Source organism: Silene latifolia, unplaced genomic scaffold, assembly GCF_048544455.1.
Source record: "Silene latifolia isolate original U9 population unplaced genomic scaffold, ASM4854445v1 scaffold_314, whole genome shotgun sequence".
Classification (NCBI taxonomy): domain Eukaryota; kingdom Viridiplantae; phylum Streptophyta; class Magnoliopsida; order Caryophyllales; family Caryophyllaceae; genus Silene; species Silene latifolia.
Window position 1 is genome coordinate 87,220 of NW_027413249.1, and position 26,419 is coordinate 113,638.

General features: G+C 34.7%; 1 protein-coding gene across 1 annotated transcript; it reads right to left on the bottom strand.

Annotated features, from left to right (window-relative positions):
• Positions 1–1,586: 1,586 nt before the first annotated feature.
• On the bottom strand, positions 1,587–25,358 carry LOC141639250 (uncharacterized). Its single transcript, XM_074448413.1, has 7 exons — positions 24,619–25,358; positions 24,333–24,525; positions 24,083–24,215; positions 2,811–2,953; positions 2,211–2,679; positions 1,812–1,973; positions 1,587–1,699 (listed from the first exon to the last, which is right to left on the bottom strand). The coding sequence occupies exons 1-7, from the start codon at positions 25,356–25,358 to the stop codon at positions 1,587–1,589; spliced, it is 1,953 nt and encodes a 650-aa protein (XP_074304514.1).
• Between the last annotated feature and the right edge of the window lie 1,061 nt (positions 25,359–26,419).

Consider the following 26,419-nt stretch of genomic DNA (forward strand, 5'->3'; position numbering starts at 1 on the left):
GTCGAGACAATATTGAACCCTATTAAAGTGAACTGGATTAACATAATATTGGCCCCTAGTTGCTTTTATGAGGTGACGTCTCCAAGTGACTAGAGTGTGATGCGATTGATGGCAAGTTCAAGTGTCATAGCGTCATAAGAGATGACTAGTCGATCACATAGGCAGACTGTATAAGACACTCTGTCGGGCAGTGACCGCTTATAGAGTTCTAGTAATTCATATAGCCTGGTCGTGGCGAGAGCTATTATAGTATTCTTTTGAGTCAATTCTTTGACTAGAGACTGTTCACCCAAGTTGACACAGTTTCTGAGTGACTTTAAATTATGCTCTACGACTTTCGTAAATGAGGTGAAATGGGCATCTTTTAGGTCATGATGAGCTATGGTTAGACAAAGGGAACAGTGCGATAGGAATTGTCCACCTCTTGTCAGGGTTATTTGAAATCTCAAGGCCACTCGAGGAGTAGTGAACTGGAAATGCGTGGCCACGCTCGGAAAGTATCTATGGTAGATAATTCTGGTCAGACAGTTACTCTCCATATCGAGGAAACCACTCTAGACGATCAAATGCAAGTACGGCCTACAAGACACCTTGCATTGAGTGGGAGATGATGTAATAGGACTAGAGAACTGGTGAAGCACACTTGTCTCTGACAAGTGGGAGATTGTTAGAGTATGTGTCCTCAACAATAGTGCGATCACATTATTGAAACTCATGATAAGAATACGTAAGGGATGATTCAATATATATAGTCAACTGATCAACATTAATCGGTAATGATTGGCTAACTAGAGTTTGACATTACTGTCGATTTAATGGTGGTGATCAGTTGATCCCTAAAGGTCACTCCTACAAGACGATTCCCTCAATTGTAAGGTTAATCGATTGTATGACAATACAGATTGATTAAATCCTTAAATTGAACAAATTGATATTTATAAGAGAGAATATTATATCTTATTGTAATTTGACTAAATAAGATTTAGTTTAGTAATTAATATGTTATATTACTAAAATTGATTATTGTCAATGAAACATTTGAGATAAGAGAAATTAGTTAGCTATAATTACAAAATGTTGTAGATTATATTAACTAGACTTAATATGACCCATTTTATATACATGTAATTGTGAATTACTTGTTAATTTGTTAATTGTAATTTATTTAATATGTAATGATATTTAATTTGTTAAATATGCATTATTATGCCTAATGACATGTTACATGTCACCTATCACACAAATTACAAATGACAAATTACAAAGATAAAATGGAGGTCCATTTTATGTGCTAAAACCGGTTTTGTGGGGCTTGTAGTGTGATGATTATTGTTCTTTTTCATGCAAATAGACAACATAATTACACTTACACCCTATTTCCTAGCCTATTGCATGGGTATGACAAAAAGCATGAGCATGCTAATAAAATAATAATAATCCACACCCACTCACATAGGAAGCCGGTTTTGGTGTGTTAAAATGGACAATAAGTTGTTCATTTTTTTTTTTGGGAAAATGTAAGCTTATCATTAAAATCATAATCGCCAATTACATACAATTAGAAGGCATAGTCATGCTAACTTCCTTCATGACTTAACAATTGTTTCTATCCAATTCCACACACTTACAGACTTACACTTAATTTGAAATTTCTTTAGTCTATTGCGAACATCCTGCTTAACTAGCTGAACAAGTTTCTCTGGACGTAAAAGCGTTGAGTACCAAAGCAATAAAAAAAAATTTATAAACGGAAATTGACTCCTGGTCAATCCTGCACTTATTCCTAGCCATCCAAATATGATAGATCAGACCTGCCAATATAACACCTGCAGTTTTCTTCTTACTGAGATTTGTGTATCTCTTTCTACACCACCAGTTGATGCAGTCCTTATCTAGCAGAGGCTCAGCACACCAATCAGAAACCAACTTACAGCAGCGCCTACTGTAAACACACTTAAAAAATAAGTGAGTTCCTGCTGTATCCCACATAAATAGCAAAGATTAGACTGAATAATCTTCATGCTCAGTAATCTGTCCTGAGTAAGGAGTCTATTATGGCCTACAAGCCAACTGATAAACCCATGCTTTGGGACTGCCCAAGCATTCAGAGACCAAGGATACCACTCACACATAGCATTTTAAAAGTGGTTGCGTTGCGATAGAGACTTACCCGCTCACTTATATCCCGATTCGATTGAATAAGGCCAGACCTTTGGCGATGCACACCGAGCTAGGCATTACGAGATCCTTGAAAATTGTTTTAATCTGACATATATTTCTCCATGCCCAACTCGAGTTAATAGTTGGTTCATAATCCTTCCATTGTCTGTTCTTAATGTAAATTGCATGGATCCACTTCACCCATAGGTGATCAGCTTTAATCTCAATCCACCATACATATTTTGCAACAACAACCATATTCCAAACCATCAAATTATGCAGCCCCCATCCTCCTTGTCTCTTAGGCCTACACACTCTTTCCCATGCTACTAAGGCTGGGCTAACACTATCAGTTTTCCCATGCCAGAGATAATCCTTACCGATGGATTCAATTTTTTTCAAGAGAGTTTTGGGGAGGATAAAAATCAGAGCCCAATAGTTATGAAGAGTGCTAAGCACAGCTCTAATCAATACTAATCTGCCAGCATAAGAAAGATGCTTGGCCCCATACCTCGAATCCTATCCATAACATTATCAACCAATCTAGTGCAGTCCAATATAGATAACCTCTTGGGTGAGACAGTCACTCCCAGATACTTGAATGGAACAGTACCCAATTACATCCCAGTGGCTCTTCTTATCTCATTCACCAACCAATCATCCATACCATTGCAATAGTAGTTGGACTTCCCCTTATTCATCTTCAGTCCTGAAGCCTTGGAAAAATAATTGAAATCCTGCAAGACTAGTTTAATAGACACCCTTTCTCCTTTACAAAACAAAATCAGGTCATCTGCAAAGCATAAGTGTGAAAGCTCAATTCTTTTGCATAGAGGGTGAAACCTAAACTTTGAGTGTTGCTGGGTTACCATCAAAATCCTGCTTAAGTATTCTAAGCAGAGAGTGAAGATCGGAGGGGATAAGAAAATGAAGGGGTAGTGATGCCATTCATAAGTAAGGTAATCATATGCTTAGGAAACTTAAGTGCTCTTAACATTTCCTCCACAAAAGCCCACTCAATAGTATCATATGCTTTCTGAAGATCTAACTTCATTAACATTCTAGGTGAGCAACTTTTCCTCTTATACAACCTAATCAGATCTTGACAAATGAGTATGTTTCCCACAATGTCTCTCCCCTGAATGAATGCACTTTGGGAAGAGTTAACAATATCTGGGAGCATTCTACTCTGTCTGTTGCAAATCACTTTGGAAACACATTTGTAAATAGTATTGCAGCATGCTATGGGCCTGAACTGCAATACAGTCTCAAGAAGTTCCACTTTGGGCACAAGGGTAAGAATTGTATTATTACATTGCCTCAGAAGCTGCCCAGACTGGAAAGCACTTTGCACTGCTGCAATTACCTCCTACCCCACTGTTGAACCATATAGCTTATATGTTTATGTTTTGATGATGTCAAGGTGTTTTATGCTTTATATAATCGTTGCGTGTAATCGTTTGTCAAAGTGTTTTAGAATCAACTTATTACAAACGAGCAACAAAGAAGATTGTGATAATTGTTTGAAAAGTTCAAGCCTCTATTCAAGATCAAGCGATATAAAGATTCATTCAAGATTTATGTGAAGATGGAGTCCGTTTAAAGATTAATCAAGCTTGGATGATGACGTAGCCTATACTCGAAGATCTCCTTGAAGATTAGAATAGTATAGGTGATTATCTCGTAACGGTAATCAAGAATGAGTTCCTTGAATTGGTAAAGTTATAGCTTTGCAGCTATAACATTACTAGTAAAAGAGCTCAATATTATAGCTCTCCTACTATAATATTGAGATACCAAAGTATAAAATTTGAGTTTTTATACACGACTTATATTGTTTCGAAAATTGTTTAAAGTTTATTTTAAATGTTTTAATAAAAGTATTTATATAATAAAGCCCGGTTTAGTGCGGAGTTTGGTTTAATGTTGGACGTTGACTAGTAGCTATTTTTGACCAACTTATGAGTTGGACCATGCTACTAATTAGGGTTTCAACATAGCCTCTCTTAAAACCTAAATTCTAACCTATATGTTAAGACTAGGGTTTGCACGAGTCACGAGGCATATGAGCCGTGACATCTCGTGTTACCTAGGGTATATTTGGTAAAGATTTTATTCCATAATAATATCTTTACTATCTTATATATCTTACTTAATATATTTATTTATGATAAAAGATATTCTTATCTTAGGAAATCTTATCATATCTTGGAATTTATAGTAAAGATAATATTTGAATAAGATCATATTCTATCTCTAGGAATATTCTTTATTATCTTTTAAGGCTTTTAGGAAAGAGATAATAGAAGATATAATTTGTTTACATATCTTATTATTTCGGCTATTAGGGTTTTGTGCAAAACCGTGTTGCCTACTCTTTCCTTTCTATAAATACTTTGCTATTTACAACATCTAAAGTAGAGACCTTAAGCATAAAAATTGATTTTAATTTTACAAAGCAAACCGTGTGTTTTCAAGCAGAAAAACCGATTTGTTACTTTGAAAGGTCGTGTGTTTTAAACTCGTATACTTGTTCTTATTTTATCGTTATAAGATAATAGTGCTTAGTTGATTTCTTATTTGTTCATTAACGTGAACCATTGTTAAAATCATTAGTGCTTTCTTATTAGCGTAAGTTAGTCACTCGAGTATTTAGCGGTACTCATTGAGTTACAGCTAGAGTTAGTTGTACGAGTTGGGTTAGTAAATTTGTAATCCGTAGAAAGGTACTAAATTTATTAATCGAGAATAGTGGACGTAGGTTTCGACTTGTGAAACTGAACCACTTCAAAAACCGTGTGTCTCCTCGTTCTTTCGTTCGTTTGTTATTTCGTTTTACATTCACTAGTTGATTAGTTAAAGTTTAATCAATAAACTTTAAATAATCAATTACATACGCATAATTGAAAAAGCTTTCAAAAGTTTTAAATTCTCAATTCACCCCCCCCCCTCTTGAGTATTTTAGATCAATAGACTCTTCAATTTGTTGGGAAATGTGTCATCAACAATAGTGCGATCACATGATTTAAATATCATTATTAAATCTCATTTTAAGAATACATGTGGGATGTAATATTTTACAAGTCAACTGGTCCACACATATCGGTAATGATTGGCTGACTAGAGTTTGACATTACTGTCGTGCGACGGTGGTGATCAGTTGATCCCCTTAGGTCATACCTATAGGGAAATACTCTTAATTGATTATTTAATTAATCGTATACCGATACGAGTTAATTAAATTGCTTAAAATTGACGGATAATTTTGTGAGTATAATTTACGTATCTTATTGTAAATATGATTAAATAAGACACGGTCTAAGTAATCGAATTGTTTTACTACTTAGATAAAATTATTGTTTACAGAAACAATTGAAACGAAATGAATAAATTATTATAAATACAGAATGTTGTAGTTTATAATTTGGAAACTTTTGGTACAAGTAATTACGAATTACTAGTCGATTTTGTAAATGACATATTTTATGAGTATGTTGATTTTTAATATGTTAAAAATACATTACAATTTCATATGTCAAGTAACATGTCACATATGTTACAATTGACAAATGACAAAATAAAATGGAGCATCCATTTTATGTTGTATATGCCGAAATAATGGAGGGAATATATGATATACATTGTGTTTTTATCTTGAGTGGAAAACACAATAATTATACCTAAAGGAGTAGCCATGCACACCTATGCTTTTGAGAAGAGCAAAAATAAAAGGTATTGGGCTACCTACCCAAGGCCCTCTCTCTCTTCTCTTTTTCGGCCCTATCAAAAGAAAGAGAGCAATTTTTCCTCTAATATTATTCATTCATTTTGTGATACACAATACAATTTTCTAGTGTAAGAAAATGGATAATCTCTACAATATATGATTTTTCTAGAGAAATAAACTCACAAAAATTACTCCTCTCTTGACCGAAATATTCAAGAGTAAAATTACAATTTATATTGTGTCAATTTTATAGTAAAACTAATATTATTACTAGATCTAAATAATATTAGTTATTATGAGTATTCCTTGGGTATATGCTTTTGGGAGGGATTCTATACTTGAATCCTTGTTCTTCCATTTGGAGAGCTCAAGAACAAGTGAGTAGGAGAACTCACTTGTGCCCATAAGAACCGAAATTACAATGTAAGGGTGATTTCTTCTTTATTTTGCTACCTTGTTTGCATGCATAAGACCTTTATTTAATTTTATGACAAAATTAATTTATAACATATATGAGTATGTTTATGTATATAGATCTACATTTCCTTCAATTGGTATCAGAGCCACGGTTGTTTGCATGCAAATCGGTTAAAAGTTTTTCCGAGTTATAAGAATAACAAATAAAACTTATAAAATTTGTGTTATTATGATATATCACGAAATTAATTCATGCATATTAATATTTCTGGTTCTAAAATGTTTTAGGATATTTTGGTTAATTTTACGGATTTTTATTGTTCATATTTTACAATAATGGCATTTAAATATGATTTTATGAGTAAAAATGTCATTTTTGGTCTAAAATTAGCTATACTTCGAATTTTCAGTTGATTTTTGGATATGTTGTCACATATATTATTTTGAGATAACCTGTAAATTTTCAAAATTTTTGGACTTGTTATGCTCGAAAAATGAATTTTTCATTATTAAATTCGGATTTAGGTGAAAAATAGGTTAATATGAGTTAAAATTCGAATCTGGTCATAGAAAATTAATATGTTGTCACATGCAATTTTACAAGATGTGTGTAAAATAATTGTCTATAAAGAAGTCTTTTTGCATGATTTATGGATTTTTGAAGAAAAATAGCATAAATAGTGACATTATTAGTGGAAAATTAATAAAACATAATCTATGACTTAGAAAAAACGTCTAATGTTGCATTTTATTATCTTTTTCAGATCTAAAATTGAAAATTTAGTGAAAATAATTTTTCCATGTTTTTATGATTATTTTATTAAAAATCGATAAACCGCAACATTGTTTTTCCGGAAAAAATTTCGAAATTTTTCACCTAAGATTTTGAACATTATGAGTGTCTTGGTATTTTTCCAGAATGTTCATGAATTTAAATTTCAAATTTCAAATTTATTTGAAATTTTGTGATTTATTTGAAGTTTATGGCTTATTTTTATAATTTTTGGTCCTTTTATGAACAATTTTGTAAATATGGGTTAATTATGGTCAAATTATTAGTGAAGACTAAATTTTGAGTCCTAAGAGGTTAGGGTAATTAACTTATGCATAAATATGAGTTTATGTATTTTTGTGATTATAAAATGTTGAAATCACGCAAATCCGTAAAAACCGAGTAATATACGATATTGGCTAATTAAAGGCGATTTAGCATAAAATTGAGCATGTTCATACATATTATAATGCTGCATTTTTCCTTTATGATTGTCATAATTTTAATTTATGTAATTTTGAATTATGTAATTTTACTTAGTATGGCCTTAGATTTTAATTGGTATTTCCCGAAATGTATGGGAATATCGATTCGGTTGTAATTTTATTGTGATCTCGTATCACCGTTTTGTAATTTAATAGATTTATTTTTATTTTAGTTACAAATGTATAATAGGAAATTATGTAATTTATTATGTAATTTTATTCATCTCGGAGTTCCCAAAGACGGATTTCTTCAAGAATGGCGATACATAAAGACGGTGTTACCTCGAGATGCGTGCCACAACCGAAGATCAAGGGACCAATGGAGTTGGTTTCCGAATATGTAATAGTTAAATAGTTTTTCTATTTTAGGAAAGGCCATACTAGGATTTATTTATCTTTATGCTTGCATTTTATTTTATGTCACATGCATCGCTAAATCGCCATAACTAAAACATGCATCCTATTTTATCGAGTTCATCGACCGTGTCAATTAAAATTATCGTAGTTCACCGATTTAGTTCACTTAAAACGTGATAGATAATAAATTGACATGACCTCTCGCTAAAACAATCAATTGAGACATAGCCTTACCAAATAGTAGAAACCATGAAAACCTATTTCGCGAGGGAGTGCGCTCGGCCCCACCGGGGTACAAACCTTGTTACGTAGGGGAAGTGGGTGATAAATGTCTATCCACCGAATTCATGTTGATAAGAGATGTATCGGCCACACCGTGCCCAAGTTAATGTGGGTTTGGATCATGGACACATTTATTTGAAATTTGGATTGAACTCAACAAAAGTTTTTGATAAGGGATGTATCGGCCCCACCGTGCCCTTGTCAAATGTGTTTTGGGCTAAAGATAAATGTTAATGTAATATTATCGACCAAGAGTTCTAAAAGTAGAATCGATTAAACGTTAATCCACCGAGTTATATTGATAAAGGATGTATCGGCCCCACCGTGCCTAAGTCAATATGAAGTTGGGTCTTGGAATCATTTATCATAGTTGGGTAGAGGTCACTATGTAAATGCTATACTTGTTTTTCAAGTATTAATAAAACGATAAATGTTAAGTTTTCCACTATTCCGTTTTTTATATTGTTCTATTTCTTTACCACAATTCATATACGATATCATTTCGATTTTGATAACGAATCTCCATTAAAACATCATAACTAAAGACAAAATTTGAATTTGCTTCTAAAACCTCAAACGAACCATTGCTAAGGATCTCTTGTAAAGAGTATAGATTAAATTTATTCATTATCAAAAAGGTTTTTGATTCTTGACTAACACTTCTACTTACAATGGACTATGTTTCATATGCTTAATTGAATTAAGTACCTTGAAGCGATAAATTGTTTTGGTGATTAGATTTTCAGAATTCGTAATTGACCAAAATAACGCAACCACTTCAATGAAAGTTTTAAGACTAAAACGAACAAATGAAGAGTCATCTTCATGAATTCAATTTTGCTTCTCAAAGCAAAGACTCATTGAAATGAGTGGGAACATTCTCTTAAACCGTTAAGATGAGGACGAGGTTCAAGAAGTAAAGATAATAATGGAATTGATACAAGGTAATGTTAAAAGTAAAGTCATTGAGGAATGACGATACTAAACCTATCAATCCCGACCAATAAAGTTTCCATTGTCTTAAATGTTGGACACAAGAAAGGAAACTGCCCCAAATTATTGAAGAATCAACAAGTTAGTTGTGGGACATCTAATGGGACCTTCTTCTTTAAATGTTTATTTGATTAAACATAAATTTTGCTAGTACCACTTCGTCAATATTAGAAACCAAAGGAGGTTTTCATCATTGTACTTGATACATAGGATGATTAGAATATGACGACTAGCAACAATAATGTCGAGAGATAGAGTAATTGTGTACTCAATCTAGTTTTTGGATTTAAAGTTGTACTTAATTGTGACTATTAAGTGCATAAACTCTAAATAAGAATATAAACTTGTTAAGATACAAAAAGGATTTTCACTTTTGTGATCCTATACACCACGATTTGATGTATGGCTAGCCCATTATCAAGGTGATTATATTCTAAAACAAACTAGAATGATATATCATGTAGATGATGTAAGATTCAAATTGGTAACCCAAGATTAAACCTTAAATTTTGGAATGATGAACGTAAAGAGTTATCGAGTACTCTTGAAACCATTAGATTGTTAATGGTATATGCGTATCTTGTATTCAAAGCAAGATGTCTCATGCCTTTTGGTTGAAAAGGAGATCGAGGTTGTAAATCATCTATCCAAAATAGGTTGATCAGTATCTTTTACCAACGATTTAAGTTGACACTAATATGTTCACTTAATAAGGTAAATAGAGAAATCTTTGAAGAATTTCAAAGATTTCAAGGAGTCACGAATTAGTCGTGATGGGATTATCAAAGTGAAGACTTTGATATAAGCCAAATGAATTGTGATATAGTATCACAAATTAATCTCTCTTAACACGCATAATGGGATAATGTATGATTGGATAAGAATTCAAACGCTATTCGATAAGGTTTGGACTTCGATCAAGTTATTTTGAGTTACTTGATCCTTTTGAGGATTTTATCATTTTGTCTAAATTATTTTTCCACTAAATCGAATCATATGAGATATGAAATGGTAAGGGTACCATGTTTGTAAGTTTTCACAAGAAACAAATGCTCATTTTTCCCTCTTCAATTATCACGAGTACGATGGGTTTGCGACTCGTGAAGCTGTCTTTCTAAAATACAAGTTTATTTTTAGAAGACAGAGTGAGAGAAATTATTCAAGAGCCACAAAGAATGCCACAAAAAAAATGTTATGTCGCAAGAAACTGGTCTTTCTTGGCTACATGAGACGTTTTGTGTAAGACGTTGTTTCTTCAAAACCTAGGAGGTTAAATTCGTCACTTGTTAAAAATGATGAATTCATGCTACTTTTAAGAAAGTAAAGAGCTTATAACTTACAAAAGAAATTGTTTGATTCAAGTTGATTACTTCTGGTAAGTAATCGACAAAGGACTTACATAAGAGTGTTTAAGTCACAAGTCAATACAAGGCTTAGAGCCATGAAAATCCGAAATAAAAGGCTTGATTAGTGACAAAGGGTTTTGCACTAATAAAGAGATATTTCATAGCAAGATTAGTTGCAAAGGGTTTTGCACTAATTGAAATGCTTAAGTCTATTTGGATCTTCTTAGAGATTGTGTTTCATTATAAGGTTATGAAATACACAGCAAGTGAATCTAAGACCCACTTCTTCAATAGAAGCAATGTATTCAATACATGTCATAAGTTTTATAGATTCTTGCAATCCTAAGATAATGTAAAACTTAAGAGAGGATATTAAGTAGGACATCAATGAGTTAGAATCAACATTTTGATCATGTGATAAAACATTTCTCGATAAGTCGAGAAGTTGTGTTTATACATAGAGTTTAGTGGGAGTTACGGAATTTTTAATTAGTCCGATATGTGGATGACATATTGATCATTGAGAATGATTTAAGACTTTTGGAGTATTATAATACATCTTGAATATCCGGATTTATGAAGATAAATCCACATGATATTAGTTTTGATGATGAAGGAGTCTTATGTTGATAAGATTCATGACTAGTTCAATTAAATTGAACATATTTGATTGATTTCATTTGCTTCCACTGCCGAATCAATTAAAAAGAAATGATGTATAACACTTCATATGCTTTGAGTATGATGAATTGTTTTCAAAAATCGAATTTAAGTAATCTTTACCAAGTAAGCTGTAAAGATTACCCTTAAGTGCTTGCAGAAGCATTAAAGAAGTAAAGCAAAGTGTTTATGATGCAATTTTGTGTAAGGGTGTTACACAAGTGACAATTGACAATTGAGATTGCGCATGGTTTCCGACAAAACCATAATCAAAACACATCAAGATGGTTAAGATACCATTGTGGCTATGTTAATTAAGAAGTAGATTTTCTAGAATCGTTCTAGGCAATAAAGAACAATGAGAGATATTTATAACGGAAATTGAGTACACTTGCAATCATGAGATGTGCAAGAAGGATGAATCCCGCACACTGTGAAAACAGTGGGAGCTATTCTTAGGCTAGAGGGCCTATGTCTTGATTGGATTTCGACACGTACTCAGAAAGTTTTGTAATGCAAATGTATACATTACAAAGGAAAACGAGTATGTAGTAAGGTTGAGTAAGGTACAAGAAATTGATAAAACCTACTAACCAAAGCCTTTTCAAAGGCTAAACATGATGAGTCATGTCATTTCAATTGAATTGAAATGAACAACTACGTACAAGATCAAATTAGATTATAGAACATGAAATAGTAATCAGGCATTGACTATTCATGTGTGATAATCGCATTTCTCGTTCGAGTTTTATTTTAAAACTCTTTTATTATACTTTGTTACATCCAAACGGGTTGTGGAGACAATTGAACCCCGTTAAAGTGAACACGGATTAACATTGTATTTACCCATAGTTACTTGTATGAGGTGACGTCTCGAAGTGACTAGAGTGTGATGCGATTGATGGCAAGTTCAAGTGTCATAGAGTCATGTGAGATGACTAGTCGATCACATAGGCAGACTGTTAGGAACATTTTGTCGGGCCTTATGACCGCTTATAGAGTTCTGGCAATTTATATAGCCTGGTCGTGGCGAGAGCTACTATAGTATTCAAATGAGTCGATTCTTTTGACTAAAGACTATTCGCCTAAGATGGCACAGTTTCAGATTAACTTTGATTTGTGTTACTACGACCTTCGTAAATGGGGTCAAATGGGCATATTTTGGGTTATGATGGTTGTGGCTAGTCGAAGGGAATGAGTGCGATAGGAATTGTCCATCCCCTTGTCAGGGTTAAAACAATATCTCAGGGCCACTCGAGGAGTAATGAACTGGAAATGCGTGGCCACGCTCGGAAGGTATCTATGATAGATAAATCCGGTCAAACAGTTATTCTCCAGATCGAGGAAACCACTCTCGATATGATCACTTGCAAGTACGACCTGAAAGACACCTTGCATTGAGTGGTAGATAGTAATAGGACAAGAGAATTGGTGACGCACACTTGTCGAGGACAAGTGGGAGATTGTTGGGAAATGTGTCCTCAACAATAGTGCGATCACATGATTTAAATATCATTATTAAATCTCATTTTAAGAATACATGTGGGATGTAATATTTTACAAGTCAACTGGTCCACACATATCGGTAATGATTGGCTGACTAGAGTTTGACATTACTGTCGTGCGACGGTGGTGATCAGTTGATCCCCTTAGGTCATACCTATAGGGAAATACTCTTAATTGATTATTTATTTAATCGTATACCGATACGAGTTAATTAAATTGCTTAAAATTGACGGATAATTTTGTGAGTATAATTTACGTATCTTATTGTAAATATGATTAAATAAGAAACGGTCTAAGTAATCGAATTGTTTTATTACTTAGATGAAATTATTGTTTACAGAAACAATTGAAACGAAATGAATAAATTATTATAAATACAGAATGTTGTAGTTTATAATTTGGAAACTTTTGGTACAAGTAATTACAAATTACTAGTCGATTTTGTAAATGACATATTTTATGAGTATGTTGATTTTTAATATGTTAAAAATACATTACAATTTCATATGTCAAGTAACATGTCACATATGTTACAATTGACAAATGACAAAATAAAATGGAGCATCCATTTTATGTTGTATATGCCGAAATAATGGAGGGAGTATATGATATACATTGTGTTTTTATCTTGAGTGGAAAACACAATAATTATACCTAAAGGAGTTGCCATGCACACCTATGCTTTTGAGAAGAGCAAAAATAAAAGGTATTGGGCTACCTACCCAAGGCCCTCTCTCTCTTCTCTTTTTCGGCCCTATCAAAAGAAAGAGAGCAATTTTTCCTCTAATATTATTCATTCATTTTGTGATACACAATACAATTTTCTAGTGTAAGAAAATGGATAATCTCTACAATATATGATTTTTCTAGAGAAATAAACTCACAAAAATTACTCCTCTCTTGACCAAAATATTCAAGATTAAAATTACAATTTATATTGTGTCAATTTTATAGTAAAACTAATATTATTACTAGATCTAAATAATATTAGTTATTATGAGTATTCTTTGGGTATATGCTTTTGGGAGGGATTCTATACTTGAATCCTTGTTCTTCCATTTGGTGAGCTCAAGAACAAGTGAGTAGGAGAACTCACTTGTGCCCATAAGAACCGAAATTACAATGTAAGGGTGATTTCTTCTTTATTTTGCTACCTTGTTTGCATGCATAAGACCTTTATTTAATTTTATGACAAAATTAATTTATAACATATATGAGTATGTTTATGTATATAGATCTACATTTCCTTCACAATTGGTATCAGAGCCTCGTGCTCTTGATTGCCTAACCACAAAGAGGCTAATCTATCTCGTTTTTCATTTATCTTATCGTTTTATATTCTGTTGCCTATCACGTGATAAATGGATTCCAAATATCTCAAGTGTCCCGTCTTTGATGGGAAGAACTATGGATTGTGGAAAAACATGATGACTCACTATGTGAAAGGTCACGATTGGGAGTGCTGGAGGATTATCCAAAACGGACAGCACAAAATTCTTGTGGCATCCGAGGAAGGCACTACCTATGAATAGAAAGAAGAGGACTATGTTGAGGCCGACTACAAGAAGGCCGAAAAGAACTCCAAAGCAATAAGTCTCCTGCAAAACGGAATGACTTCCACAGAGTTTGATCGGTTTTCTTCATGCTCTACGGCCAAGGAGATATGCGATGGGCTTGAACTAGCTTATGAAGGTACTTCCATTGTTAGGAAGCACCGAATACATTTGCTTATGCAAAAATATGAGCTATTCATTATGGAGCCCAATGAGTCCTTAGATAGTATGTCCGCAAGATTTTCAAGCATCATAAATGAACTAAAAAACCTAGGTAGGAAATTCAGTACTGAGGACATTGCTAGAAAGGTTCTTAGGAGCCTGACTAAGAAGTGGCGTGCTAAAGTCACTGCAATGGAGGAATCACGAGATCTTGAAAACCTATCATATCAAGAACTCATCGGTGCTCTCATGGCCCATGAAATTACTCTTAATAAAGATGATGCTGAACCAAGCCGAAATAAGAGTATGGCCTTAAAGAGCGAAGAAGTTGACTCTGAACTAGAGGATGAAACTGTTCTGTTTGCACGCCGTTTCAAAAATAAGATATTTCGAAACAAACAAACAAAATCATCCTATAACAAAAATAACAATAAGTCATTCAACAAACAGGTTACTGAATCAAAGTCGTCCTTCGCAAATAGAGGTTGCTTAAAGTGTGGAGAATCTGGTCATATGATCAAGGATTGTCCAACATGGGAAAAGATTAAGGACAAGACAAAACGTGAGAAGACAAAGAGATAATTCAAGCAAGTTATGATGGCTTCGTGTTGGGGAGACCTTGACTCAGAAGATGACGAGGAATCTGAAGATGACGAAGTTGTTAACCTTTGTCTCAGCAGCGTTAGTCTTGATCTAATCTCCGACAGCGACGATGAAAGCACAAACTCTCACTCAAACTATTGTTTTCTCGGAGAATCAGACGAAGATGACGATGAAGAGGTAAGTTATCTTGAGCTTAAAAAACGTGTTAAGAAATTGTCTAAAAGTGCTTTAATTGAATTCTTTGAACAACCTCTTGGTAAGTGTCACGAACAGGGCTTGGAATTGAAAGATCTCAAGGAACAGATTCTCGAAATCGCAGAAGAGAATCATACTCTCAAGGCCAAAGCTAAGAAGTTGAAATCTAAGGTTATAGCTGAGAAAGCAACAACGTTAGATTCTACTATGGCTGAAAAGAAGGAATTAGAGTCCAGAGTTATAGCTAATGAAGCTATAACTTCAGACCTAAAGCTTAACATCAAGCACCTTAAAGCCAAAGTTATAGCTAATGAAGCTATAACTTTAGAACTTCGAAAAGCCAGAGAACTTTTGGAAACTAAGGTCATATCTGATGAAGCAGTGATCTTAGACCAAAAGAAAGAGATAGATTCTCTTTTAAAGCAATTAAAGAAATCTAAGACCAATATGATCAATGTTAAGAAACAACACACCGATGTTGTGTTCATTCTTAACAAACGGTTCCAAGACTTTCGTGACAACTTTAAAAAGGGCAATGATGTAGATCACACGAAATTTCAAGAGGAAATTAAAAACCTAAAAGACTTACTTCTTCATGCTAGAAAGGTTCATGATAAGTGGGAAGGTAGCACAAAAGTCCTAAACTTCCTAGCCGAACAATCTGACAATAATATGAAGATGGGGTTAGGATATGAGTGCTACAGCCGTAGAGATCACTCTAAATGCAAATCAACACCTTTGGATTTTGATTTCAGAAAAAGGAAGTATGCTGATCTTCCTGAATACCTGATTTGCAATTACTGTGGTCATACGGGTCACATCCAAATCAATTGTGTCAAAAAGGCTCATGATATACGAAAAAATGCCGATCATGCTAAAACTATTGACACGGTTGATGAGAATGATGAAACCCCCATTAAAGAACCTAACGAAGAAAGGAACAATAAATTTCGTTGGTTCTATGACATGGCCTTCGACTACAGCAAAAAACCTAGCACCTCACAAAACCTTGCCGAACTCAACCTAGTAAACCTATTCACAAGGGAAATAATCATGAAAGACTTAGAGAAATTCCTAGACCAAGAAGAAACTCTAACCCAAGAAATCCTCCCAAGCAAAATAAACCAAGGGTTAGAAAAACGGTTATTAGACAAGTGTGGATACGAAAGAATTTAGTATATAGAGTAACTAATCATAAGGGACCCAACTTAGCTTGGGTACCTAAAAATTGTATCTAATCCTTTCTGCAAGAAGTAGTGAAAGAGAACAATCAATGGTATCTTGATAGTGGATGTTTAAGACACATGACCGGAGATAAGAACCTATTTCTTTCACTCAAGCCCTTCAACGGAGGAAAAGTATCGTTCGGGGACTACAAAAAGGGAAAAGTCATTGGCGTTGGCAAAATCAGAATTTCTAAGTCTCACGCAATAAGTGATGTTTATCCCGTGGATGGTCTAAAATATAACTTGCTAAGCATATCTCAACTATGCGACAAAGGTAACAAAGTAGTTTTTCATACTGATAGTTGTCGCATTATTATTGAAGGAACTAGCAATGTTATTCTTGAAGGCCACAGGAAAAGAAATGTTTATATGGTAGATTTAAATGTTGTGCTACTAACTCCTTTTCATGTATGAAAGTTACACTCGATGATCATTGTTTATGTCATAAACGATTTGGTCACATTAGCTCACTAACCTTGAACAAACTCAAGAAGTGGGACTTGGTTGAAGGGTTATCTAAGATCAAGTTCGACCAAGAAAGGATGTGTGACACGTGTGCTAGGTGCAAACAAGTAAGATCATCGTTCACACCAAAAAGAGTAGTAAGCACAAATCAAGCCTTGGAATTATTACACATGGATTTATGTGGACCAATGAAGGTAAGGAGTAGAGGAGGATCCAGGTACGTCTTTGTTCTTGTAGATGATTACTCGAGGTATGTATGGCCTATCTTTCTTCATTCAAAAGATGAAACATTTGATGAATTTGATTGTCTTATAAAACGTGTTCAAAACAAATACAAGACTAACCTTGTATCTATTCGTACGGATCATGGCACCGAGTTTAACAATCAAGTTTTCATAGAATATTGTAGAGTTAATGGTGTAGGGCATGACTTCTCTGCACCAAGAACTCCACAACAAAACGGTGTCGTTGAACGTATGAATAGAACTTTGGAAGATATGGCTCGTACAATGCTTTTGTGTAGTGGTTTACCTCGTAACTTTTGGGCTGAAGCCATTAGTACTTCTTGCTACATCCATAATCGTGCTATGATCCGACCTATTCTTAAGAAAACCCCCTACGAACTGCTTAGAGGTCGAAAACCTAATATCTCCTATCTTCGTTGCTTTGGGAGCAAGTGCTTTGTTCATAATAATGGTAAAAACCGTTTAAGTAAATTCGACCCTAGGAATGATGTGGCGATTTTCATAGGATACTCAGATCATAGCAAGGCTTACAAAGTCTTCAATAAGAGAACTCTATGTATTGAAGAAAGTGTCCACGTTATTTTTGATGAAGATAACGTGTTTGATAAGCCTTTACAGGATGAGGAAGAAGACTTGGATGAACCCGACTTTCGTCTTTCAAGAGACGATCCCCCGGAATTGAAATTAGAGGACAATGAGATTGAGGGAATAAGTGATGAACTTAACCGTTCCTCAAAAGATAAAAAGGAGAAAGCCAAAGTTATAGTTGATGATACTATAATATTGACTCAAAATAAGGACTCCCAAACCAATGTTATAGGTGATGTTACTATAACATTGAATCCAAATCAAGGTATAGAATCCGAGGTTATAATCGGTTCTAATACAACACCCGAATTGGATTTAGGGGGAACTTCCTCCAATTCCGATCCAAATGAAGTTGGGACAAGCTCAAATAATGATGAAGAACCAAGTACATCAACAAAATGGAAATACAAGAGCTTACACCCCATGTACAATATTCTAGGGAATATTAAGAAGGGTGTTCAGACAAGACGTTCCTTGAACAACTTCTGCTCTTTCTACTCTTTCCTATCCATGATCGAACCAAAGAATATCAATGAAGCTCTTGCTGAATCTGATTGGATTATAGCTATGCAAGAAGAGCTACAGCAATTCGAAAGAAACAAGGTTTGGCATTTAGTTCCTAGACCAAAAGATCATTCAGTCATTGGAACAAGGTGGGTCTTTAGGAACAAACTAGATGATGTCGGAGTCATTTCGAAACAAAGCAAGATTGGTGGTCGAGGGTTATAATCAATAAGAAGGAATAGATTATGACGAGACCTTCGCACCTGTCGCTCGTCTTGAAGCTATTAGCCTTCTAATAGCCTTCGCTGCACACAAAGGGATGAAGCTCTTCCAGATGGACGTAAAGACAACATTCTTAAATGGATATTTATAAGAAGAAGTCTTCGTTGAACAACCTCCCGGTTTTAAGAATATCAAATTTGAGGATCACGTTTTCAAATTAGATAAAGCCCTATACGAATTGAAGCAAGCACCTAGGGCATGGTACGATAGATTATCTAAGTTTCTACTTGACAGTAGATTTAGTAAAGGATCCGTCGACAAAACCCTATTTCTAAAAACTGAGGGTTCTGACCTTTTGGTTGTTCAAATTTACGTTGATGGCATTATCTTTGGATCGACCAACCGAAGCCTATGCAAATATTTTTATGAGTTGATGACTTCTGAGTTCGAGATGAGTATGATGGGAGAATTAAAATTCTTCTTAGGTCTGCAAATAGAACAAACTGAAGAAGGCATTAAAATCCATCAACAAAAATATATTAAAGAATTAATTCGGAAATTTGGGATGGAAAACTCTCATGCAATGCCTACTCCAATGGTCGAGAACAAGAAATTGACATTGGATGAAGACAGTAAATCAGTTGATGAAACTACTTACCGAGGGATGATTGGGTCACTGTTATATTTGACCGCAAGTAGACCTGATATAATGTTTAGCGTATGCGTTTATGCGAGATATCAATCATCTCCCAAAGAAACGCATATGACGGCCGTGAAACGAATTTTACGATATTTAATTGGAACGGCCAACTTATATTAGTGGTATCCAATGGAGTGTAATTTTGATCTAGTCGGTTATTCGGATGCCGACTACGCAGGATGTTCTCTAGACAGAAAAAGCACGTCGGGTGTTGCCACATTTGTCGGACCATGTATTATTACGTGGGGTTCGAAGAAAAAAAATTCAGTTGCTCTCTCAACTGCTGAAGCCGAATATATTGCTGTAGGACTGGTATGTACTCAACTTTTATGGCTTAAGCAACAATTATGTGATTATGGTGTTGGTGTAGGATGTATTCTTATTTTATGTGATAATACTAGTGCAATTATTATTTCTAAAAATCCCGCACAACATTCACGTACCAAACATATTGAAATAAGGCACCATTTTATTCGAGACCATGTTGAGAAGGGGAATATAAAACTTGAATTTTGTAGTACTGAAAAACAATGGGCAGACATTTTGACAAAATCTTTAGCTAGAGAACGATTTGAGACTTTACGGTTGGAAATTGGTTTAATCAGTGGTACCTAAGTTTCTACACACATTCAATTTTCTTATGACTAACTAGCTAAGTTAAGATTGTATGACTGTGTCCGTATATTGCGTTGCATGAATAATTTTGTTATAGGAATATATATTTGTTATAAATTTCTATTTGTTATTTAGAATTTTATTATTATACAAATTTAATTCCTTATAAAATAAATATGACACACCATATCTTTTATATTTCCAATTCACAAAAATATTTCCTAAATTGCTATTCATAGTACACGACTCAATATACTCCATATACAATTCAAATTCCTAATTCTCATCTTTTACCTTATTAATTCTATCACTTAATTTCCTATACCTACCATAACTCCTATTCCTAATTGACACTTACCATAATTGCTTACCACTTGCTAGACCTAGACCTAGACTACTCCTATACTCCCTTGCGTGTAACCCGTCCAACACATCCCACTTGCATACTTTAATCTTTCCAAAAAAATTACCATCATCACAATCTCCTTCTTTACACAACCATCACCATCACTTCCTTTACTCAATTTTCACCATCAACATGCATCCAATCCATGCAAAAACCACCCAATCATCCACCCGTCACCATCAAAACCGCCACTTTCATACCCAAACATCACCACTACCACCACATAATCCTAATTCCACCACTTTTCCTTCACCTCAACCAAACCCAACTACGCCCCTGTTTCGTGGTCGGGACGAGTCGATGTCCGAAGGTAAAAGGCGCCGTCTTTTTAAAGGAAAAAATAATGTAGTTGTTGATGAAAGTGAAGATGTGGAGGAACCCGAGGTTATTGATCGGAATGGTGTTGCTCGTACCTTTCTTCGGGATGTTTCGAAAGCCGCAACAAAGGAAGGGTTAAATCGTGTTCGGCTTACTCATGACGAAAACATCCTAGTTAATCGAGTTTTAAGGTATTCTATTCATGGAGGAAGGTACTATCCGAAATCTTGGTTGATTAATGTTCCCGCTCTTAAGTTCTTTTTTAATTTTCTTAATTTTCAAGGGTGGAGTCATATTAGTCAGTTTTCGGGTACTATTTATCCGGTTGAAGTGGTTCAATACTTTGCTAGTGTGTCAATTAAAAAGGGGGTTTTGCATGCGGTTGTTAATGGAGTTGATGTGACTGTCTCTGTTTCGGATTTTTGCTCTGCTTTTTCGGTTCCCGATGACGGAATTGAAATCAATCCGAGTCTTGAATGGTCTAATATGGTGAGTGAAAAGGAGATGTTAGTGAAAAAGTACTTTGAGGAGGTTGGGACGGACGGAGGTAATATTGTGGTTCGTCCTCTCTCGGCAAAAATCAAGTTCCTCTTGAAGTTTTTGTGGAACACGGTTGTGCCGAGGAGAGGAGGTCGTGATAAAGTGTCGAGTTATGAAGCTATCATGGTTTATTCTTGGTTGGAGGGACAAAAAGTGAATTTTGGAAGTGTCGTGTTGCACCGTATAATTCAAACAAGTCTCACGGTTACAAAAGTGAAATTGAGTACAACAATCGACTTACCTTATGGGATGTGGGTGTCTCGGTTGTTGGAGATAAAACGAGTGGTGGGACAAGATAGTTACGGTGTTAGTGCACGGGATTGCATGTGCGATAGGTTGATCAAGTTTATGGGTCTTGTTATTGATGGACCCGAGTTATTTCTTGTTAAGGATGTTGAGAAAACCCCGGGTGATTCAGGTTTGGGAGCTATGGAGCCGAAATTGGAAGGGTTTATGAGCGGTTTAATGGAGAAGTTTGAGGAGCATTCCCCTAACTTGGCTACGACATTGTCACGGGTTGGACCATCTCGGTCTTTAAACTCGGGTTTGGATGCTTCTCGGGTATATTATTGGATGGAAGCGGTGGATAAGAGGTTAGCGGGTTCTGAACGGGAATTGAAGGCAATTCGTGGGGAAATGTTCCCACATGGTGACCGTCTTACTTTCCTTACGAGTCAAGGTGGAGCATTGGTCATGCACGGAAAGGCTATGGAAAGTGATCAATCGCTTACATTGGAGGCCACGAAAGCTCTCTCCCTGAAAGTGCTTAACTTTGAAAGGAGTATTCAGACTCTTTCTCAGCTTGTGCAGAGTTCTTTCGATCGTCTTGATGCTTTAGAGCATCGTACTCGGCCCGACTACGTAAACCCGTACCGTACCCACAACATTTGATCTCCCTCTGCCTTACCATATTTAGCCCCTTCTATTTTTAGCTTTCTTTTTATTTTCTATTGGTGTGTTCAAACTTATCATTTGGCCCTTTTTGGCAATGCACTTGTGGATTATGGCCCAAGTGTTTCTTTAAACATGTATTCTATTCGGCCCATCGGCTTTATGCATGTTTTCTTAAGTTTGTTTAATACTTAAAATTCTCGATGCTTTTAGTTATGTATGATAATATTACTTTCTATGACGTTTTATCTCTTGTCTCGTCTTATATTATTCTAGTCATTTTTGATTTGTTCTTAGCTTTTCGGTGATGTCAAGAGGGGGAAAGAACGTCTATAGTAAGCATCTACCTAAGCTTGCTCCTTTTCAAGACCAATTGCCTCTTAAAGTCCTCAAAGTTTCGGTTTTTGATAAATCGTGTTGATCTTGCGTTGATCTTTATTATTAAGATGACGGTATTATATTAAGGGGGAACTTTTTACTTAGTCACAAATTAGGAGGCTTTGCATCATCAAAAAGGGGGAATTTGTTGAACCATATAACTTATATGTTTATGTTTTGATGATGTCAAGGTGTTTTATGTTTTATATACTCGTTGCATGTAATCGTTTGTCAAAGTGTTTTAGAATCAACTTATTACAAACGAGCAACAAAGAAGATTGTGATAATTGTATGAAAAGTTCAAGCCTCTATTCAAGATCAAGCGATATAAAGATTCATTCAAGATTTATGTGAAGACGGAGTCCGTCTAAAGATTAATCAAGCATGGATGATGACGTAGCCTATACTCGAAGATCTCCTTGAAGATTAGAATAGTATAGGTGATTATCTCGTAACGGTAATCAAGAATGAGTTTCTTGAATTGGTAAAGTTATAGCTTTGCAGCTATAACATTACTAGTAAAAGAGCTCAATGTTATAGCTCTCCTACTATAACATTGAGATGCTGAGTTTTTATACACGACTTATATTGTTTCGAAAATTGTTTAAAGTTTATTTTAAATGTTTTAATAAAAGTATTTATATAATAAAGCCCGGTTTAGTGCGGAGTTTGGTTTTATGTTGGACGTTGACTAGTAGCTATTTTGGACCAACTTATGAGTTGGACCATGCTACTAATTAGGGTTTCAACATAGCCTCTCTTAAAACCTAAATTCTAACCTATATGTTAAGACTAGGGTTTGCAGAGTCACGAGGCATATGAGCCGTGACATCTCGTGTTACCTAGGGTATATTTGGTAAAGATTTTATTCCATAATAATATCTTTACATATCTTATATATCTTACTTAATATATTTGTTTATGATAAAAGATATTCTTATTTTAGAAAATCTTATCATATCTTGGAATTTATAGTAAAGATAATATTTGAACAAGATCATATTCTATCTCTAGGAATATTCTTTATTATATTTTAAGGCTTTTAGGAAAGAGATAATAGAAGATATGATTTGTTTACATATCTTATTATTTCGGTTATTAGGGTTTTGTGCAAAACCGTGTTGCCTACTCTTTCCTTTTTATAAATACTTTGCTATTTACAACAACTAAAGTAGAGACCTTAAGCATAAAAATTGATTTTAATTTTACAAAGCAAACCGTGTGTTTTCAAGCAGAAAAACCGATTTGTACTTTGAAAGGTCGTGTGTTTTAAACTCGTATACTTGTTCTTATTTTATCGTTATAAGATAATAGTGCTTAGTTGATTTCTTACTTGTTCATTAACGTGAACCATTGTTAGAATCATTAGTGCTTTCTTTTTAGCGTAAGTTAGTCACTCGAGTATTTAACGGTACTCATTGAGTTACAGCTAGAGTTAGTTGTACGAGTTGGGTTAGTAAATTTGTAATCCGTAGAAAGGTACTAAATTTATTAATCGAGAATAGTGGACGTAGGTTTCGACTTGTGAAACTGAACCACTTCAAAAACCGTGTGTCTCCTCGTTCTTTCGTTCGTTTGTTATTTCGTTTTACATTCACTAGTTGATTAGTTAAAGTTTAATCAATAAACTTTAAATAATCAATTACATACGCATAATCGAAAAAGCTTTCAAAAGTTTAAATCCTCAATCCCCCCCCCCCCTCTTGAGTATTTTGGATCAATAGACTCTTCACCCACAATGGGCCAGTAGTCTTTAAAGAACTGACTGTTGTACCCATCTGGGCCAGGGGCCTTAGTCCCTGGAATAGAGAAGACGGCTCTCCTAATCTCTTCACTAGTTACAGGTTCCATCAATACCTCACAATGATGCTCTGTAAGGCATTGGCCTATCTTAACAATCTTCTTATTAACATGAGATATAGGCAAAGATGTGCCCAAGAGGGAGATATAGTACTCCTAAAAGGCTTGCTTAATCTCATCACTCTTAGTACACATCCCGCCCCGCATATCCTTCACCTGGAAAACCTTATTTTTCCTCCTCCTCTTTTTTATGCTAGCATGAATGAAAGCAGAATTCTCATCCCCATCCTGTGCCCAAGAAAGTTTAGCTTTCTGTTGTAAGTACTCAGTTCTAGCCTGATGCAACCATCTAACCTCCTTAGCACACTCACTCTCAGCATGGCATAACCCCTCATTAAATGGATCATTTCTGAGCAAAGTTTGAAAATGCTCCAAGGACAATTCAGCAACTCGAGTAAGATTCTTTATATCACTAAACTATTCTTTGTTCAAATTCATCAACACTTTTTTCAGCCTCTTGAGTTTAGTCACTACTGTAAATATAGCAGTGCCTCTGACTTCAGGACCCCAACTATTTTGCACAATTTCCATAAAATCGGTTGCCCTATCCCACATATTGAAGTATTTAAAGGGAATTTTTCTAGGGTTAAGAATCTCCTCAAAACTAATCAGGCAGGGACAGTGATCAAACAATCCTTCAGGGAGGAAGTTTGCATAACTGCCTGGGAAAACATTTAACCAATCTTCATTAGTGAAAACCCTGTCAATCCTGCTATACACCTTCCCCTCAGTCTCATGTTTATTAGTCCATGTGTAAAAGGACCAACATCCCTTGAGCTCATACAACTCACAGTCCTGCACCACCAACTGTTTAAGGGGACTGATATCAGCCAGTGTAACTGGAGCTCCACCTATTCTCTCATCCACTACCAACAAAGCATTAAAATCCCCACAAGTAATCCAGGGTCCCTTAGTGTTATGATGATACTTCCTGATCCTATGCCATAAACTCTCCCTTTCAGTAGGTTTATTCAGTCCATAAATCATAGTTACCCAAAAAGTGATATTCCTTCCCCTATCAAGTATATGAGCATGAATACACTGAGCAGTGATCTCCTGAATAGTCACCATAAACATGCCAGGATCCCAAATCAGCCATACTCTACCTCCTTTATGACAGCTAGAATTAGTGAAAACAGACCAGTCCTCATATAAGCTACTACTCACTTTATTCCAATTCATAGACTTAACCGTAGTTTCTAATAAACCAAACAAACCTACTTTATTTTGGTTGAGAAACCATTTTATTTCATTATGTTTACTAACCCTATTCATACTGAAGGAAATGTAGATTCATATACATATTAACATACTCATATATGTCTAAACTAATTTGTCATAAAATTAAAACGGATCTTATGCATGCAAACAATAAAATAAATAGAGGAGAAATCATGTCCTTACATTGTAGATTTCGGCTATTAGGGCACAAGAGAGATCACCTATCTCTCTTGTTCTTGAGCTTTTTCCAATGGAAGAATAAAGATCTAAGTGTAAGATCTCTCCCTATGCTTTATACCCAAGGCTCCTCTTAATATAATTAATATTACAAATACTAGTTATAATATTAATCAAGGTAGAAAAATGGAACCAAAATATTTATAAACTCTTATATATTTCGGTTTTTAGAGAGATAAAGAGGAGGATTTTTATTCTCTCTAAAACTATATTTTGGATGATGGAATAATGGAATGATTTTACTACACTCATCAAAGTAGTGTATCTTGAAAAATATAAGACAAACCCTTGCCTTGCCCTCTTGGAAAACCGGGTAGGAGGAGAAGAGGAGGGAAGAACACCCACCCAATGCATGCCCTTGTTTGTCTTAACAATGCACACTAGGCTTGCAAGCCTATTCTTTTTAGCAATCATTATGTTTACTAATTATAAAATAAACACAATATGTAGCTAAAACTCCTCCAATTTTCGGCACTTTACATAATATGGATCCCATATTATTTTTGTCAATTGTCTATATGTTACATGTCACATGTCACATATATTTGTTATGTATTTTCAACATATTAAAAATCAACGTATCAATAAAATACGTCACATACAAAAATTGACTTAGTAATTTCATAATTACTTGTGCCAAAAATATTTTATCAATTTATAAATCACAACAGATTGTATTTATAATAATTCATTCAATTCCGATTGTTTCGTTAAACAATTATTTCATCCGAGTAATGATACAATTCAATTACTCAGACCGTATCTTATTTAATCACATTTCAATA